This window comes from Amphiprion ocellaris, chromosome 9 (genome assembly GCF_022539595.1).
Source record: "Amphiprion ocellaris isolate individual 3 ecotype Okinawa chromosome 9, ASM2253959v1, whole genome shotgun sequence".
NCBI classification, from domain to species: Eukaryota; Metazoa; Chordata; class Actinopteri; family Pomacentridae; genus Amphiprion; species Amphiprion ocellaris.
This window is the reverse complement of record NC_072774.1, coordinates 28,099,581-28,118,311: the sequence shown is the minus strand read 5'-3', so window position 1 is coordinate 28,118,311 and position 18,731 is coordinate 28,099,581. Positions and strand designations below refer to the sequence as shown.

Sequence of the window (18,731 nt, the reverse complement as noted above, 5' to 3'; positions counted from 1 at the left end):
GCCCTGTCGACAAAATAACTTGATAATTCTGACATCAGAACACTTTATTTCACTCATTTTTACTGTCAGTCCTGCAGTAACTAAGTAGGGAGACTAGAGGCTTCTCTGTGCACAGCAGACAATCTAGCATCTACTGTATCCTGCATGTGAGGCATTTAGGGAACATCAGTAAACTGTTGTCTATCTATAAACATGTTCAGTGAGTGAAGAGTTCATCCTATCTCCAAGTTATAGGAGTGACATCAGACAGCCTCAGAAAAACAGCTAATAACAAGATTTATGTATTTTCGGAAATTTTCAAACAAAGTTTTGAATAACTGTCAGTGCGTGCAAATTAAGACAACTTTTCAACAGTATGTGAAGCTGATTAGTAGCATGCTGTTGCCAGGAGGCTAAATACACTAGTTAGTGCTAAATTACTAATATTTACTTGGCTTCGTAAATTACAAAGAACAGGTTTAGTGTCATTTCATATGTGACAGTGTATATATGCCCATGTCAGTCCTGCACCGTCCACACGTAGTTTGTGATCGTATCTCTTTGGAAGACAACAACTCAATAATGACATTATTTCTTTTATAGTGGTAAATGTATTGTATCTGTATTTATTCGCATGACAATAATGGACATGACAAACAAAAAGAAGGCAATAAGTGTTTTGTCTTGGAAGTTGGAGAAGTTGTTATTAAAGGGGGGAAATTATTATACACAAACACTCAAAACAAATATTGATCTTCATGCAGAGGATACAGAAAGGACTAGAATCTTTGAACTTATTCAGTAGCTACTGTTTTAGCTTTTGCAAAGATATACTTAGCAAAAATGTAGAACTGATGTGGGTTTTCTTGGCACATGCTAAATAAAGCATGCCGTAACATACCATTGTTAGGGGAAATGTTGCATTTCAGTTGTGTGTTGTTGACTGTTAAAGAAGTAAAGAGCTAAATAAAGACTCTCAACACCAGGAAATTAAAACAATAGTTGTTTTTATTTGGCACAACACAAAAGTGCTTCATGATAACACTGCCCAAGACTAGGTTGGCATGAAAATAACCTCATGATTTAAATGTCAGTCTCATCCATTACAGCTTGAAAAATTACCAAACCTTCAAACTGTATAAAATGTTACTCAGTTTTTTGTTTGTCATCGCTCAGTAAGGCACCTCTCAATTTGAAAGTATACACAATTTGCAGATGACTGCATTTTCGTGCAAATGTTTTTGAAATGTTTTGAAATGAAAGTTTACAGTCTGCTTTGCCTTTATTGTCAATTGTACTAAGGTCTGAACATAGAAGCCACAATGTCATACAAGTTTCAATGCTGCAAAAAACAGAATCTACAAATCATGTTCACATGTGGTTTATATTGACAATCATTTCTGAATGTATTTATTGCTTTCGCAGTGTAGACATATGGAACCTTTAGGGGTTTACATGTATACCAGAGAGCTTCTTACTAAGTACAGAGTCCTATAAACCACAGAATGGTCTTAAATAAATATGCTGGTTTTCTATCTAAGTACAAAAAAAACACAGGTTCATCTCTTTTTCTTGAAATCAATAACTTATCCCTACAAATTGCATTTTTATTGTTGTTATTGCAGACAAAACCCCCAGCTCATATTTTCACATTGTTTGGTCAGATACACAAGTCATTCTCAGAACAGTTGAAAGCACAACAAATACATTTTTTTTCCATTTTTCTTACAAAAACATGAATGAAAATAAAGAATCTTTGGTAGCTAAGCAAAAATAGAATAAAAACGTCTATATATAAAAATGCATTGAAATACAAAGTAAAAATAAGTAAACCGCTACAGCAAAGGGCAGACAAGGCAGAGAAATCCAGCTTTGACTTAATACGGAACTGCGTATATTAAAAAGGACACTTTTATATTTCATATCACAAACAGATCATAAATTACTTGAGACCGTCAGAATGCATCAGTCTTTGGACGGCATCCTGATGCCTTAATGCAATGCATAGAGAACCACTGAGGTATTTCATATTGATTACGTCAAGCATCACGCTGGACAACGGGAGAGACATAAAAGTGCGTAAGAATTAAACTTATGTCTGCTCCTGGTCTAAAGCAAACATTGGACTTATTTCATTCCATTCAAAATGCTGCTCCCTTCCATCAAGTGCCCTTATTCACATTCCTATTATCAGGTAGTACTTTTCCCACTGTAGGTACACTAACATTGTCTTATCACATTTAGTCTTTCCGTTGCAATGTTCAGCACAGTGCAAGGAAGCATTGAGATGTAGCCACATTATCCTCAATACAGTATGTGAAGAATGGAAGAGAGCAAGGGCATGTGGAAGGCAAAAAATCACAAAGTCTTTGGATTGGAACACGTCCACCTTGTCTGCTTGGTGGTTATCATTCAACTTGGTAGAAAGAAATACATTAACAATAATTGTGTTAAAACCTTTTTTTTTGCAACATACACTCATAATTAATATTTTTTTAAAAAGAATAACAAAAGTCATTATTTTCTGTAAAAAAAAAAATTTAAACAGTCACAGCAGCAATGATACACCGTCTCTCTCTTGTGGTCACATGTTCACCTGATCAGGTGGAGATTATATCTACCAATCAGTGATCAGTTTGAGATTCTTCACTTTGTAAACGTTACGAAAAAAAATGCAGTCATGTCATATGGGAATAACAACAAACATACTGCACCTGTATCTGCTTTACACCATTAGTGATGATATGATATAACAGAAAATCGTTGTGTACTGCAGAGGAAATTAGGAGTAGTAATTATGAATTTACAATGTTAAAATATTCCACAGGGTACATGACAAGTGCTTTCTTGTTCTAGGCATCAGAAACAAGGTTATCTGATCCTCTTGCCAGTTCCAGATGTGGGATTTAGCTACTGCCTACGAGCTCAACTTCTGAGGAGTACAAGGTAGTTTATATCTTTCCCATATGACATGAGTGCTCCAAAAGAAAGTGAGCAGCTCTCCATGTTAAAGCCCTGTCTGCAACCCTTCATGCTTTGCAGATTGATTAGATAGCTCTTCCCCAAACAGATTAAAACACTGAAAAGGTACATCCATGCATTGCCCCCAGAACTAACAAATGTAGCATGCAGTATTTTTTTGTGCATCTTCATCACTTGTGGTAAAATCACTACTACTAATGTCATCATTAATGTCATGCAGTCATTTGACAGTCATTTGACTTCGCATAATGGGGGCAACACATAGATTGCTTTTTAGTTGGGGTGTAGGTACATTTCTTGGATGCTCTGGAGGTAAAATATTCTTACTGGTCAAGTTAAACCCCAATGGAGGAAACCAAAAATCCACAGTTTCTCTGGCTAAGTTGCTAATGTTAGACTGAAGCCCAGTGAAAATGACATGGGTAAGAGGTAGCTAATATGAAGAAGCCTAGCACTCTTGCTGCCAACTGTAATACATACTATCTTGCCATTCTGAGTTATCCAAGTTAGCCCATTAGCCACATTCATTGATCTTCAGCTAGATACATTATGGTAAGAATATGCCATTTATATGTTGTATACTATTCAAGTTTGAAAAACAAAAAACTTGGGTTCTTTGCCCATTTTGATTGAACTCAACCAGTTTTGCCTCCAGAGCTGCTCAGCATCTGTAAAACATCTGCTTTCCAACAACAGGGTATGAGTGAAAACAACCCAAGAGAGTTCAGTGGTAAAGGATGACTGTAGTCTGTAAGTCATACATCCAGCACCATATCATAGTGTGTTTCCTTCTTCCTCTTCCCACATTTGTTTATGAGCACTGTGTACAACGTCAACAGTATGACCCAGTAACTGGCATAGACGACTGCTCCTACGATCAGAACAATCTTCTCTGATTCAGGGAAGGGTTTTCTAGTCTGAAGTACAATCGTGTATAGAATCCCGATGAAGAGGATGGTGAACCAGACCGATATCGGAATCAGACCGATGAAGTTCACCACTATTGTTTTCCTCCCAGACGTCCCCCATCCAGACTTGTTGATTGTCGCTATTGCAAACATTTTGGCTGGCAACAGGCTCGACATGTACAGTACAGAATAGAACGACATGAACACCATGACAATGTTACCTCTCAGGCAGCTGGCGAATGACGACTTTATCAGCGCCACTGCTTGCACAATGAGCAGAAACAACAGAATATTCCAGAGCCTTCCTTGGTAGAAGAGTTGGATTGCAGTGGCGATGAGGAAAAACGGGAAGAAGCCGGTGATCACAGCCTCATAAGTCATCCATAGATGGTGTTTGTGGAACCACATGGAGTTGTAGAGCCATTCTCTGAAATATGACTTACTCCACCGAGTCTGTTGGTTGAGCCACCGCAAATATGTAATCGGCGTCTCGGTGAGGCACTTTGATCGTGCAGTGTATTTGGTTGCGTACCCGAGGCTGAGGACTCTGTTGGTGAGATGACGGTCATCCCCAAAACTGCAGTGGGATCCCATGAAAGTCTGATTGTACCAGTCCTCAACAAACTCGTGCAGGAGGGAGTTTCGGTACATTCCTAAAGGCCCACTGATGCACTGAACGCAGCCGAAGTAGGACTGGCAGGCCCGCTCAATGTTGAAGGCCATCCAGTACCGGACGCTGCTCAGGAAGGAGATCCAGGATTCGTATTTGTTTAAGATCTAGGAAGAGATTGATAATCAAAGCATCAACATATACAGTTTGCATGTTTGATCTAAAGAGTTATAATCTCCGTTTTGAAACTCTACCTGTACGTCTCCTCCAACGCCGCCCACCATCGGGTCTTCCTCTAAAACCTTCACCATCTCCACTGATGATGCCGGGTCCAGCATGGTGTCAGAGTCACACACCTGAATAAAACCCACACAATAAACAGTGAGTTAACTGTGTTTTATAAGAAGACGTCATCTCTAAGTGTGTGTCTAGACAGAAAGCAGAGCAAATTATTGAGATTCAAAGACTATGTGAGTTGAAAGGATTCTTAGTGCTGATAACTTAAATGTGCAGAACAAGTGGGCAATAATCACGCATCCAAGAAAACACACTAACGATCTGAATAAAACACTATAGCCAGTGTATAATCAACTCCAACAAAGATCAGAGTAACTGCTTTCAGCTTTAATCGCCACCCACTACCTTTTTGATGCTCTTTATTTTCTCCCCCATTTTCTTCTATAAATGGTGATTTTCCTGACTAACACTATCAGGTGCTGAAAACAAACCTGGAGCCCAATCCCCATTAACAAAACACATCTGTTACAGGCCGGGTCTGATGATAGTGAAAAGGCATGCAGCGTTGTCCCTCCTATTCCTAAATGCTGATCGGTACTGGCATGTCTGCTGGCAGAGCTGCTGTAAGTTCTTTTGAAATCTCTGTTAAACAAGTGGTTTCTGGCAGACTGAGTTCAGATGCAGGTGTTCGGCAACATAACAGAAAAGGGTTTTTATTCTCAAAAATGTAATTACTTCATTATGACGCTAATGAGATTTCCTTGCTAACACCTGAATACTACAGAACAAACACGACATGATGAGATTTGTTAATGGCACTTAGTGTTTTGGCCAATGAACTGTGTGAGAGAAGAACTGTGAACCAACTAAGAATACAGGTACAGAGTTATAGTACATAGGCAATAATTTCTGATGATTAAAGCTGCAGTAGGCAGATATCTGGAAAAGCCAAGAAACAAATCCGTAAACCAGAAACCCACCCATCTCTCTTCCAACCCCTCCCACCACATGAGCACATGAAAAGGCAGTTAACCTAAAAGTCAACTTCCATTAGTGGTTGATTCAAACCCCACTATCCCAAATGAAAGGCCTCCATCTAACCCACTCCACCTTGCCCTCACCATCTCCGTTCTTGCTCTTTCCAGTATGACACCAGCTCCAGGTGAAAAACCCTGATTGGCTAAAATCTCTCGTCATGGGCTACATTTTCTAAAGCATGAAAACAGAGCCAGGAGAAGGCGCAGAAGTCTAGTTTCCTCTCAGACCACTTGAATTGCAATACACTAAAACGTTACAGCCCATATCTTTTAACAATCACTGCCTGCAGGATAGAAACAAGATTCTGGTACTTTGACTTGTGTGTACACAGTGGCTTCTGTTCCAAGCAGCTACAAACATTACCTGCTGTGCCAAGCAGTTAATATATTTAGTTGCTGTTTATATTTTAAGTCACACCAACACACAATGTGGACAATATTATTCAAGAAAACACACTGGAGAAGTGGTTTTCCCAGTAATTTATATGTAAACAAGTTTCATTCCTACAGAAAGTTGGGTCTGTATTATTCAAGTTAAACTTTTATTTATAGCTGCCTGAAAACATAAACACACCAAATTTAACCTTTCTTTGACACAGTTTTGTGCTGAATACCTCTCATGTAGATGATGTAACACTCAGCCCTGTGCAACAGATCTGTTATTACACTCAGCTACTGCTGCCCTTCTTCATGCTACACTTAATAACACGATGCACACAGCCACCGTCCGCCTGAAAGCAACACAAAAGACTCTTTGTGGACCCCATATTTTGCTTGGCACAGCCCCCCTGCTCCCCTCTCCAGCCATCTCTCTTTCTGCTCCCTCTCTCTCTATCCCCCACTTATGCCTGCCTACTCAGTCTAGCTTTCACCATTTCTCACTATGTCCTCCGTCACATGTCAGCTATCCTTGTGTCACCTCTGTATTTTACCTGTTATCCAGCGTAATGAGGTTTAATCTGCACTATTTACATAGGTTTCTCAGGTTTTTTCTCATTTGAAACATCAATAATATTATTCGCCATTACCTACATGAGCTGATGTCTGATTTCTTAACCTTACCTGCACATAGTCCACGCTCCTCCCTAGTGCTTTGAAGGCCGTATACATGACCTCTCTCTTCCCTCCCCACTTCTGCATGATGCACACACACTTGTTGTTCAGCACAGTCCTGGACACTTGCTGAAGGCTCTCGGTGAAGCTCTCGTCCGTCTCCTCGGGGCCCCTGCTGTGATAATTACTCCGCCACACGTATGTGGCCGACTTGTCCCATCCCATGATCTCTTTAAAAATCTCCATCATGTACAAGTCGTCGTCTGAGTTCCCGTCGATCACCATGATCACTTTGATCCCCGGGTATGTCAGCCTCTTCACCGACACCAGGCATTTTCTCAGGTAGTTTGGGTCCTCTTGATACGCTGCAATGCACAGTGCCAAGGATTTGTTCAGTTTAATTGGGGTCTCTAGGGAACGCCGCATGTTCCGGTGTTCTAAGAGTGCAAAGAGGCTCTGGATGATGAGGTGGACGACCAAGATGGCGCCGTACAGGCCAAAGGATAGGTGATTGTGGGCCGTGGTGAAGAACTGGTAGCCCATGATGTAGGCAGTGGAGATGCCCACAAGGAGGGACACGCCAAACATGGTGGTCCCAAATATCCTCAGGTAGGTGAGGACTCTTTGACATTTCATCTGTGGACAAAGGGAAAGGATTGAATTCAGTGACAGTGCTGTGAAAACTTTCTGTGATTTGAACTAGAGACTGTGCAGGTAAACATTCATTGCCCGCATAAGAATGCATGAAAATCTCATAAGATATATGGTATGGAAAATGCTTAGTCACTGTGTTTTCGGCATACTCCTCTATGGCACACTACAGAAAACTCAGGTGGAGAAAGCAGAAAGTTTTTCCTTTTTTTACTCCTTCCTTCCCCCCCTCTCTCTCCGTCTACCCCTCCCCAGAATCCCCGTCTAAATGTCAGACAGTTGTGAGTAGCCGATTGTTCCAACTCTCTTTTACTGTGGGTGGGCACACGTTACAAGATTTCTTGACCTAATTAACCAACAATCCGGATGCCCCTACCAAAAACCCAAACTCAGAGCACTCTCTAGGTGTTTTAATACTGAAAATTAATGTGTTTTCTGCCATATTGCACAGACAAATTTCACAACATTTTAAGTTAAACAGCCCATGTAAGGAAATCTGATCTAGACCATAAAAGATTATTCAGTTGTCCGTATGAGAGGACCAGTGACGAACATTCCCTCCTTTTGTGTCTGTAAAACAGTCTTTAATGAACCTTCCTAGGCCCTGCTGCACAAAATCTTCTGCTCTGACTCCTGAAGTTTGTTTCCAGCCCTCATTATGTTGCTACCGCCATCTGTTTGGCAGACCAACGGAGACCCACTCAGCGTGGCTCGGCTCGGCTCGGCTCAACGCAGAGCGGACCACCCTGTGATGTCATCTGTTTATATCTCCGTGGGAAGAAGAAGACAAGAGCTTTTTAGATTTCTTAATGCTGCACGTGTGCTTCAACCCCTCTGTGAGTCACAAGAAAATAATTTCCACAATTAAATAGATGCAAAGACGAAAATGGTCATTAAAGAAAGGGTGGATATGAGACTATATTGCTTTAAACATTATGAAGAATATTCCTTTTTGACATAGGATAAAGATGGAAACGAGTGTGACCTTTTTGACATTATCAGGGTCAAAGTTTTCTTTTTTGGTCACCAGTTTAGTAGAGCACCCCCTTGTGGGACAGTAATTAACATTTTTATCTGTATTTCGGTGCAGCTGCATGGATGGAATTGGGTGCACATGAACCTCACACAAAAAATGCATTTTTTAACATCATGTATGCAGCATCATGTACATCTAGTCAAGACAAGCAAGACATGCAAATCAGTGCAAGGAATAAAATCATCAAGACATGTACACAAAGCTGAGTGGTGTTTGTGATTTGGCAAGAGCTCTTCACACCACACCTAAACACACAAGACAGATGGGGGGAGTGGAAGAGTTATACACAGAGAGAAAGAGAGACGGAGTTGTAAAGACAGAAGGGGGAAAGGGGCAAGAGGAGGCTGAGCCACAGAGAAAGAAGGAAAAGAACAGTAAAATCAGTGAGAATAAAAACAGACAGATCTCTAAAAAGATAAGATAAAAACAAAGACACTGAGAGGGAAGTAGAAGCACAGAGAGAAGACTAATACACACATATACACGCCTTTGGCTCAGACATAATGCCTTGTTCATTTGATCATTGGATGAGAAGGCCACAGCCAGTGTAGCACGCCTCCTCTGGCACGTGGCAAAGCTCTTAACGTCAGCCGCTCATTTACAAGACCCCCGACACACGAGCACATACACAATGCACATATAAAAGCTTATTACACCAATTCAGAGAGAGAACGACGGAGCGAGAGAGTGAGTGTGTATGTGAAAGTACACTTTTTTAATTGTGTTAAGCTGACCTCCTTCAGCTTGTGCACGTGTGTGAGAGTGAGCATGCGTGTATATGTTGTTTTTTTACAACTATACAAGCTAGAGCAGAATAAACTTGTTCACCCTGTCTCGATGCATCACCTCTGAGTGAACTCAAACAGCAGAAAACATGACTGGAAAACAAATGTGCCATCAGCATACACACTGTGCAGCTTGTGTAGCTCTGTCACAGCTTACTAGTATATCAGGTCTGACACTGGCTGACTCATTCACATTGACTGAGAATTTACAGCTTTCATTTCATCAACTGGACTGTGGGAGGAAAACCTGAAGAGTTTCAGGGCCACTGATGACATGCAAATTCGACACGGTGTATGTTGCTTTTGACTGCTTGTTTATGATCTAACTTGAATGTGAACTCTGATGTAGAAGTGGTAAAAGAACAAAGCCAAACTGTGAAATTTAATTCAGTTCATGTTCCACGGGCATAAAACCTCTGCAGTCCCCTCACTGCAGAACAGCTAAACATTGCCCAATAGAGTACAGTGATTCAGTGAAAACCAGTTCAGTTATTGTTGCTTGTCACGATGCTCTGCACTTCATGGCATCTCATACTGTCTTCTGGGTGTGTGAACCAGTGCAAAGGCCACTAACAATTAGTTCAAGCTGCAGAAAGATCAACAGCAGGCTAATAGTCAGTCATAACGCTCTTCCAAAGCTTGGCTCGAGTCCCTGCGAGGCAAAGCTCATAATCAAAACGGAGTCCATGACGACGGAGGTGTCGTCGGGGTGGATGATGTGGATGATGTCACTGGGGAGTAGAGTGTATCTTTGCATGTCGGCACACGACATGTTTCTGTGTCAGTTAAAGGTGTCATTAGCACATGTTGATGATGTCACCCTAATTTTTCTGTTTGTTTTCATATCTTGGCACATATGAGTGATAGAATCCCATCACTATCGTTTGGTGTGTGTGTGTGTGTGTGTGTGTGTGTGTGTGTGTGTGTGTGTGTGTGTGTGGGTGTGTGTGTGTGTGTGGGTGTGTGTGTGTGTGTGTGTGTGTGGGTGTGTGTGTGTGTGTGAGTGTGTGTGTCTAACCCCTTGGTGACCTCAGCTTGGATGCTATAGTATCTCGAGCTAACGTTATTAACAGTCTCCTGAGAGAAACTCCCACTGGCTATGTCTCTGATAAAACATTACATTAAGTCTTGCATAGATGCGCAATAGATGATGATTTAGCGAATGAATGAATGAATGAATGAATTGTCTCACTTAGTCTCCTATCTAGAAATCTGGCTGTATGTGAAATAACGTTACAGTATTACAGTATAACATTACTAATATGTGTTTTGAAAGTATGAACTGGGAAAGTGAAATAGTAACTCTTCCCCTTCCTGTTACAGTAAATGCCCAAGTACCTTAGAGCGAGGCACTACACCCTCCTTCTGTAAAAGAAACCACAAATTGTCATTGTTTTTCCCTCTGTTGCTGTATGAAGTAGCATGTAAATATGCTAATATTTGCTAATTAGTGCAACAACACAAACTAGAGCTGAGGCTGATGGGAGTTTGCAGGTATTTAGTCATAAATCAAAGCCTTGGACAAACTGACTTTTCTGAGATGGTGCCAGAAGAAAACAATGGCAAATACTATATTGCAATTCATTTTAATTTGGGCATGTGTACGCAAAATTTCACAGCAATCCACCCAACTGTTGTCCAGACATTTCACTCAGGAGATCACCAAAGTCAGTAGATCTCTTCCACTGGGGACCATGAATGAATGTACGAATTTTGCATCAGTTTATCTAGCAGATGTTGAGATTTTTCATTGGATAAGTGAACATTTTGATATGCTGGTGGCCAAAGATCAACATTGAACTTCGGTCCATACAAAATCTATCCATTGTCTACACCGCTTAATCCTCATTAGGGTAGCTGAAGGCAGGGGACACCCTGGACAGGTCACCAGTCTATCCCAGGACTACACATAGAGACAAACAATCACACTCAAGGGCAATTTAGAGTTACCAATTAACCTCAGCATGTTTTTGGACTGTGGAAGCCGGAGTACCCGGAGAAAACTCACACATGCACAGGGAAAAAGATCCTGGGAGGGCTGGGGCGGGAACCGGGGATCTTCTAGCTTCAAATCCAAAGTGCTAACCACCAAGCCACTGTGCAGCCAGTTCATACAAAATTGCATGCCAAATTCTTCAATGCTAGTTTACACCCACAGTCACAGTGGCAGGTGTTGCACAGGTGTTCTTGGGGCAAAATATCTTAAATTAAACTTATTGTGTCACTATCCTTGCAGCCTTTGGAATAAGCATTACCATCCCAGCAAATGGATTGCTGTTTTAAATTAGTAGCATTCCAGCTGGACATATTTGCTTTTAATATTGTGCTGAATGTGCTTTTCTAGTGCTATGCAATTTTCTGAAAAAATGTACACCCTTTATCAAGTTAAAACAGATTACTATCTGTAGGTATAACAGAAAGCATCTATCACCTATTCAAACATTAAGAACCATGCATAACTGTGTTTGACAAAAGTTCACCATCAATCTATAGTCTCAGATTGTGGTATGTTGAGAGTGATTTAGTATCATCAGGAGAATCGCCACATGCTGTAATAAACCTCATGAACATTGCATAATGGTGGATAGCTGTCAGATATAAATGTAGCTTGTCTGTGTAAATGTTAATGCCATTAAATCTTGCAGTTGCTGAACACTTGCCATGAGTGTGAGTGCGTGTGTGTGTGTGTCTATGTGCAAATCAGTGAGCTAAGCAAAATATCCACAGCGAGTGTGTTTTGGCCATTGTATGCCATGTGTGCACAGGAAGACGTGAGAGGAAGACATGGTTTGACTAAACTCACATGAGAGTAGTGGAATCTCCTTTAGCAGGGTTCCAGTTCAAGGCCCGTGATGGAACGTAAAATATAACAAGACTCGCCAGACTCTGTGTGCGTGTGTCTTTATAGAGAGAGCATCATAAGTATTTGGGAGTTTGTGTGTGTGTGAGTACTGTATAAATGTGATGTGGAGCCAAGAAAGACAGCTTGTGGGTCTGTGCGGAGCTGAGATAACATAAAGCTTACATCTTTATGTTAGTGTGACTCAGCAGTCACTGCCTGGAGGTGTAACATTCACAAATCAACGGCTCTGGCCAGAGGAGAGTTATTCACAAATCAAACTTTAATTCTGTAGTCCAGCTCACACTTGTGGCTGGTATATTTTGTGCATGAATAGAGTAAAAGACTGGCTGTAATTAAATGAAATTATTTGTGACAGTGCTATGATCTCAACCAATCTGTAATAGATACTGGCCAATGGAAATATTAATGATATTTATGGTTTTCTGAAGCCTTTTGATCCACTGAAGCAATATTAGACAGGTTTTCCATTATCATCAAGGTAGAATGACAAAACCAGACCCGCTGAGGTCATACACACCGCTGAAATCTCCAACGCATGATGTTCTGCCACCTGAGAGACGTAGTCTGGAGCATAAACAAGTGAGTAAGTGATCTTATGTGTGCACTAAGTCGTCAGTGTGCGTCTACACTTGAACTGGGAAGTGTGTGTTTAAAAAGCATTAAATGGGGAGATGGCCCTCGTGACAGTTGTTGCAGGATGCATGAAAGGCTCACATATTCCTAAGCAGAAGAGGAGACAGAGGAGGGGAGCAGCTGGGAAACACTAGAGAGTGTCTTAGGCTGCTTTCACAGCAATACAATTTCTTTTTAAAACATGTAAGTTCTGCCATGTTTAGGCCTAAAATCCACACTATTTTGGCATTTTAGAAACATTGAAAGTGAGACTTTTGGAGACATTGCTGACTTCATTTTAGTTTGAAAACTCCCAGCTTGCCTATTAGGTTTGAATGGTCAGATTCTTGGAAATGGAAATGCAGACACTCATGTTTGCTTTCTGATTGGGTTTTAACTGTTGTAATGTAAGTACCCAACGCTCTGCTTTCTGTTTACATCAGCACCTGCAAATCCTGTGTGCAGAACTAGTCATGCGTTAGTGTGCACAGAGATTATTTCTGTGCACACTAATGCAGTTTTTAAAAAAATGTTTAAAATGAGAACATATTGGTGTTAATGCAGCCTTCAGGTTGACATGCTGAAAACACTCAAGACTGGTCTGATATTCCTTGTCTGCTTCTAATGTGGCTTTCTAATATAAAATCTACTTCATGCATGATTGGAATTTGTTCATAATTTTGATGATTTTGGAATAAAAATCTAATCTCAGTGGACAAATCTAGAAAAAGTTGTTATAAATGCAGTATTAGAAGGCAACAATTAAATATCAAATCCTCAATGGTCACTGGGTTATCTGTCATTGCTGCCCATCTTTTACTGCTGCAGTCAAATAAATGCTGGACATGTTGGTCCAGTATGAATAAAACTGTCTAAATGCACCGAAAGGTCAAGTGGATTTTCAGTGACTGACCCTCCTCACTCCTCCCTCTCCTCCTCCGTCCAGCCCTCACCCCTCCACGCCCACCATAAACCCCCCCCCATGTGGTCGCAGTGTGCTGTTGTTGTCATTGTAGGAACCAGAACTAAACGGTAACACCACCCACTGCGCTCCGCTGCACTACCACTTCCATGATTGAAATCAGGTGGACGGAGCTGCAACTGGCAAAGGTGTAACGTTACCACATTACAAGAGAGTTTGCTTTTTACACTCCTATTCTCCATCCTCCTGTGTCTCTTTATTTCCTCACCTTCTGCATGCTATTAGAATCAGATGTGATAAGGTTACAACATCCTAGCGGAGTGGTTTGCATTACTCTCCACCTCCAAGTTTCCTCATTGTGTGTTCATCGTCTCGTTCTGTTTCCACAACAGGAGTTGCGTAATTACAATTTAAACATGAAGGTGGAAAAAGAAGCTGTGTTCGTGATTTAATAAAACACTGAGGTAAATCCGTTCTTGATTTCAAAGCCAAGTTATGCTGCTGGTATTTTGGCACGTCTCCTCCCTTTGACTCATCCCTGCAGTCGGAAGAAGCGGAAAGAGGTGGAGAACTAAAGCAGGCTGGACGGAGGCAGTAACGGAGGGAGGGATGGCACACACCAACAGAAGGAGGGGAAAGAAACTAGCGGCTTGGTGGTGGACTTGGCTCTGTTCACTGCCAGCTGAGGTTCTGGACTCGCGCCACTGTGGCAGACTCCAAGCAGCCAAAGTGCAGATGTGGTTCATTCAGGAGTGTCTCCTTCTACAGTCATTCCTGTGTGCTTCTTTTCACTATTCAGCATTTACACTGTGAGGACAGTGATTTTTGCCTCTTCATGATACAAAAAGAACACGACATGTCTGCCACACAAAGTGTGTTTCTGCTTTTACAGTCCAGCTTGTCTCTCTGCGTCATCCATTGATCCGACACTTCCCCTATCTGGCAACAAACTGTTATCAGCAGCGCTCCATAAGAAAAGGCTTCCCCCTTACATGTTAGACAATTCTATTCATAGCACTCGGTCCTATCACTGCTAATTGTGGCTAAGAGATAACAGAGACTCACAATCACACCTAATGGATGGATGAGCAGCTGGGTGGAAGAATTAAGGCAGAAGGAAAAGACGGCTCCTGAAGCTTTCTATAAAATAAACCATAGGAAGTTTTATCAGCAATATTAAAAATGGAAAGGTTGCAAGACAGCCAACAACATCTGATCTGCAGCTTCTCAAACACAGCTTACTTTGTGCAGCTCCTGGGCTAATTTATGGTATACTATAACTCCTGGATCTATGCATTAGCACTGGCATCAGCCCTCTCTGTGCTACTCTGTGTGACTCAGTATGAGGTAGTGGGAATCTAACTCAAAACTCTCACTGACATCCAAATTTTCACTTTTACTGGCTGGCTGCAGTGCCGCTTCACTGTTACTATACCAGGGGAACCTGGAAAAAACTGTGGCATTAACACAGACTAGATGAGGTAGGTGGTGGTGTTTGGGAGGGGCTGCACATATGCACTCTCCTCTGACTTCAGTAGTTATACCCTGCCAGCCCCAAGGCCCTATACAGTACACTGAAGGACCCTCGCTGGGAGCAGTAATGGCACGTGAGACTTGTTGTGAGCCCTAATGGGGGCCAGCCATGGAATTCTTTCCTCTGTTAGGTAGTAAACTGCTCTGTATGCTGTGTAGAGGAACATCCTGTAGCACTGATGAGTCTGCAGTACACTATATGACTGAGTCAGACTGTGAAATAGAAAACTTTGTATCTTTTTTTGGCAGCACCATCTACAGTAGACAACTATAACTTTCATCAACTACCAACTTGGCTGCATGTCCACATTAAATTCCCCCTTTTGTGTTTAATATTCCTGTTAAAAGAGCATTTTTGCCCTCCTGACTGTACACTGAGTCCCGCACTCAACAGAAGAACTCCCTGGAGGTTTGGGATTGGGAACAGCATGTTGGTGTTAGTTTGTATGCATCTCGACCTACACAGAAGGTCCACACATGGACTGATTATGCAGAGAGGATGTGAAGTGCATCTATTACTTGATATTTACATTTAACATTAGCAGCTAAGTAGGAGGTGGGGTGCTGATTAGTGTGCAAGCTGCTTTAAATGTCCCTTTAGAGGCACAAAACTGAAGATGTTTCTTTAAAGAGTGCACTTTAAGTCGGATCAGCAGTGCTTTAGCATCACTGATGTATTATCACTGACACTGGTGCTCATCGCTTCTCACATGTGGATGCCACAGGTGCTCATCTTGCATTAAAATGCATCAAGAAAAGATAACTCGTGTCAGTAGGAAGCAGATTTCCTGTGTAGGATGGAAACTTTACTGTACATCATTGATAAATGTCAGGAATGTTCAGACATCTAACTCACAGATGGGCATTCTTTGTGTGGGTTAAACTGTAAATGAGCCAGCAGCAGTATCTGCATACTAAGAGGTCAGAGTAGGCGGCTGGAGGAAGTGAATATGTCGGAAGAGACTGGCAGATGTTCATTTGCATGTGTCTGTATGTGCATAATGTTTGTTGTGGGTGTGACGGGAAGCTGTGGTGCAAAAAAATCATCATCTTATAGGAGCTGTGTGTCACTGTGGCACCTGTTGAAGGCTTTTTGGTGTTTGGGTCTAAAGTTAGGAGAACTGGATGAACTCTCAGCAGGATTAATATTTGCCAAAACTAACTAGAGCTCTCTCTTATCAGAAATTAGTAAATTGCTCTCCGAAACATGAAGGCTGTTCATTATTCAGTTCGCAAATGTCTTCCACAGCAGGCATCAAATTACGCGCTACTACCACAAGGCACGTCGTACGTGTCCGATTCCAGCCTTCCAATTGGTTCACAAGTTTCAAGGAATGACGTATGACTTAAAGACGTCATCGTTTTAGTTTATTCTAAGGCTATAATCACCGTTTAAGACTGTGATGTTTTATATGATCACAAGAGTAATCTGGACACGTCTGGCACATTTCCACAGTTGGCACAACTTGACAAGGAGGAGCGCAGATGTTCGTGCCAGTTTAGACTAATTCAACTTTTCAGACACGTTTTGTAGTTTTATTGTGATGCCATTTAAAATACATCAGATAACACGTGCTTTTCTATTCTAAATTATTCAGGACTGCTTGTTGCGGCGCATGAAGACTCTCCAATACCTTTCAACCTATAGCATATAGCATCACTCACTTTGTTGAACTTAAATATTGGATATCTTAATTATTTGAACTCATGACGCAAACGCAAATATTGCATTGGGTTAAAAGGATTTTTGGAGCACTTCCATGTTCTTAACTGGAATTTGAATGCGCCGTTTCTCAAACCACTTCATCTCAATAACTGCTTTCTAATGAAACATTAATCACTGTCTGTCAGTGTGATCACCGGCCGCCTACCTTGAAGCAGCTGCGGTCCTCTCGCTCGTCCTTGGATGAAGGATGCGGTCAACTCCGGTGGCTGCGGTGCCGATCCACAGGGACAGAAAGTAGCAACAAAGTTTGAGAAGTTGTGACTCTCATGAATCCTCTCCAAATGATCCTCATCAATTACAAAAAAATAAAAATAAAAATAAGAATCAGAACCGTGCGCGTTCCTTGATGTGTGCCCTGCAGGATGCGTAAAAGTTACCAGGACTTCTCTAACTTCTAAGTCTCTCTGTAACTGTGGAGCACATGCATCTTTTGGTGTACAAACATCATGTCAGTCAACTTTGGCATCATTCATATAAAAAAGTATAAATAAAAAGTAGACAATAAAAAAAGATAAATATTCTTCTCCATCAACTTCTGTCAGTTTAATTCATTTTTTCCCCCAAAAAGTTACAAAAAGCCATCAACTTTGGCAGCGTCAGTCATAATTAGCAAAAACAAAAAAAGGGCTCCTTCTGTAATGATAATATGTGAGCTATATCGCTCTGTGTTTTTTCGCTCTTTGAGGGGGGATGTAAATATTTCTAGAGTTCCCCTCCTAAGCATCCAGGTTACTCAGAGCGCACAGAAGTGGCCAAAAGTCTCTGCGCCGCTGTTTCAGCTGTCTAATTCCTTCCAGACGGATGTGTGTGTGGAGCCTCCTTTATGGCTGCAGCGGCTCCCAAACTCCTTTTACCGGGTTACAACAGATTGGTGTGTTGTTTTAATAAGAGGGGGAGGTTTTGGGGGTGTAAGGAGGAGCGACATGGAAGAGAAGGGGGGGAGAGAGGGAGGAAGAGAGTCTCATCCAGACTCATTCAAACTCCAGAAGTAGTGACACGCAGAGAGAGGGTCAGTTGGCTGAACATGCCCCATTCAAGCCCTTCAAGCATTGCCTTTAATTACAGCAATACATACTGTGAAAAGTGACACAATTCAAAGTTCAGTGCTGACATTCACACCCAGACAGTGTTTGTTGCATCAACATGAAAGTCTGTGATCTAAAAGAGAATTTAGACACCAAGAGATCAGCTGGAAGCAGAGGAAGAATCCAACAAGTCATCTGTATGAAAAATGTGCACATGCACTTGCGAGCTGGGGTTTGAATGTTGTGGCATTTCAGTCATTTCTTTGATTCACTCGAGTGCAGTTCATAAATGTGACCAGCAGGCAGTGCTATTTAATGTAGAACCCAGAGCCAGAGGTCTGAGATGTACAGTAGCGCCTCTCAAATCTAAAGGGATTATCCAACCAAAATCTGAGCTCATGTTACTCCTACGAGTTATCGTGAACTCTTCTCCGATACCTAGAAAACTAAAAGAGTTGGGAAACAAAAGGGCTCTTTATAATTTTTTCTAACATCAATTGAAGGAATAAAAGTTATTTTATGGGCAGGAAAGAAAGTCTCCCTTAAAAGCCTCCTGGATTATGTGAAAATGCACAGACAGGCTGCCTCAGTGCATTAAAAAGTCCTGGAGATGCAAGTTTATCACAGAACAGTGACAAATATGTGAATCCACAACCAACCCTAACTAACCCTAACCCTAACTGAACCATTTTTGAATAGTTTAAGCACTTTCATCTTTATTTTTGATAACAATTTAACTTATGTTAGAAGTTTAACTTTATTCAATCCATCT

The 18,731-nt window shown here is 41.4% G+C and overlaps 1 protein-coding gene across 1 annotated transcript; it reads right to left on the bottom strand.

The window, feature by feature from the left end:
* Positions 1-969: 969 nt before the first annotated feature.
* has2 (hyaluronan synthase 2) lies at positions 970-17,773 on the bottom strand. The gene is made up of 4 exons (XM_023276852.3): positions 17,080-17,773; positions 6,816-7,442; positions 4,734-4,835; positions 970-4,646 (listed from the first exon to the last, which is right to left on the bottom strand). Exons 2-4 carry the CDS (start codon positions 7,440-7,442, stop codon positions 3,717-3,719), a joined length of 1,659 nt encoding a protein of 552 aa, XP_023132620.1. The 5' UTR covers positions 17,080-17,773; the 3' UTR covers positions 970-3,716.
* Positions 17,774-18,731: the final 958 nt, after the last annotated feature.

Bases quoted from the DNA above. Each gene is read 5' to 3' on its own strand.
- has2 (XM_023276852.3), bottom strand. From the start codon at position 7,442: ATGAAATGTCAAAGAGTCCTCACCTACCTGAGGATATTTGGGACCACC. The intron at 4,836-6,815 runs GTAAGGTTAAGA...GGTTTTATTCAG, and splicing joins GGAGCGTGGACTATGTGCAG to GTGTGTGACTCTGACACCAT. The intron at 4,647-4,733 runs GTAGAGTTTCAA...ATCTCTTCCTAG, and splicing joins GCGTTGGAGGAGACGTACAG to ATCTTAAACAAATACGAATC.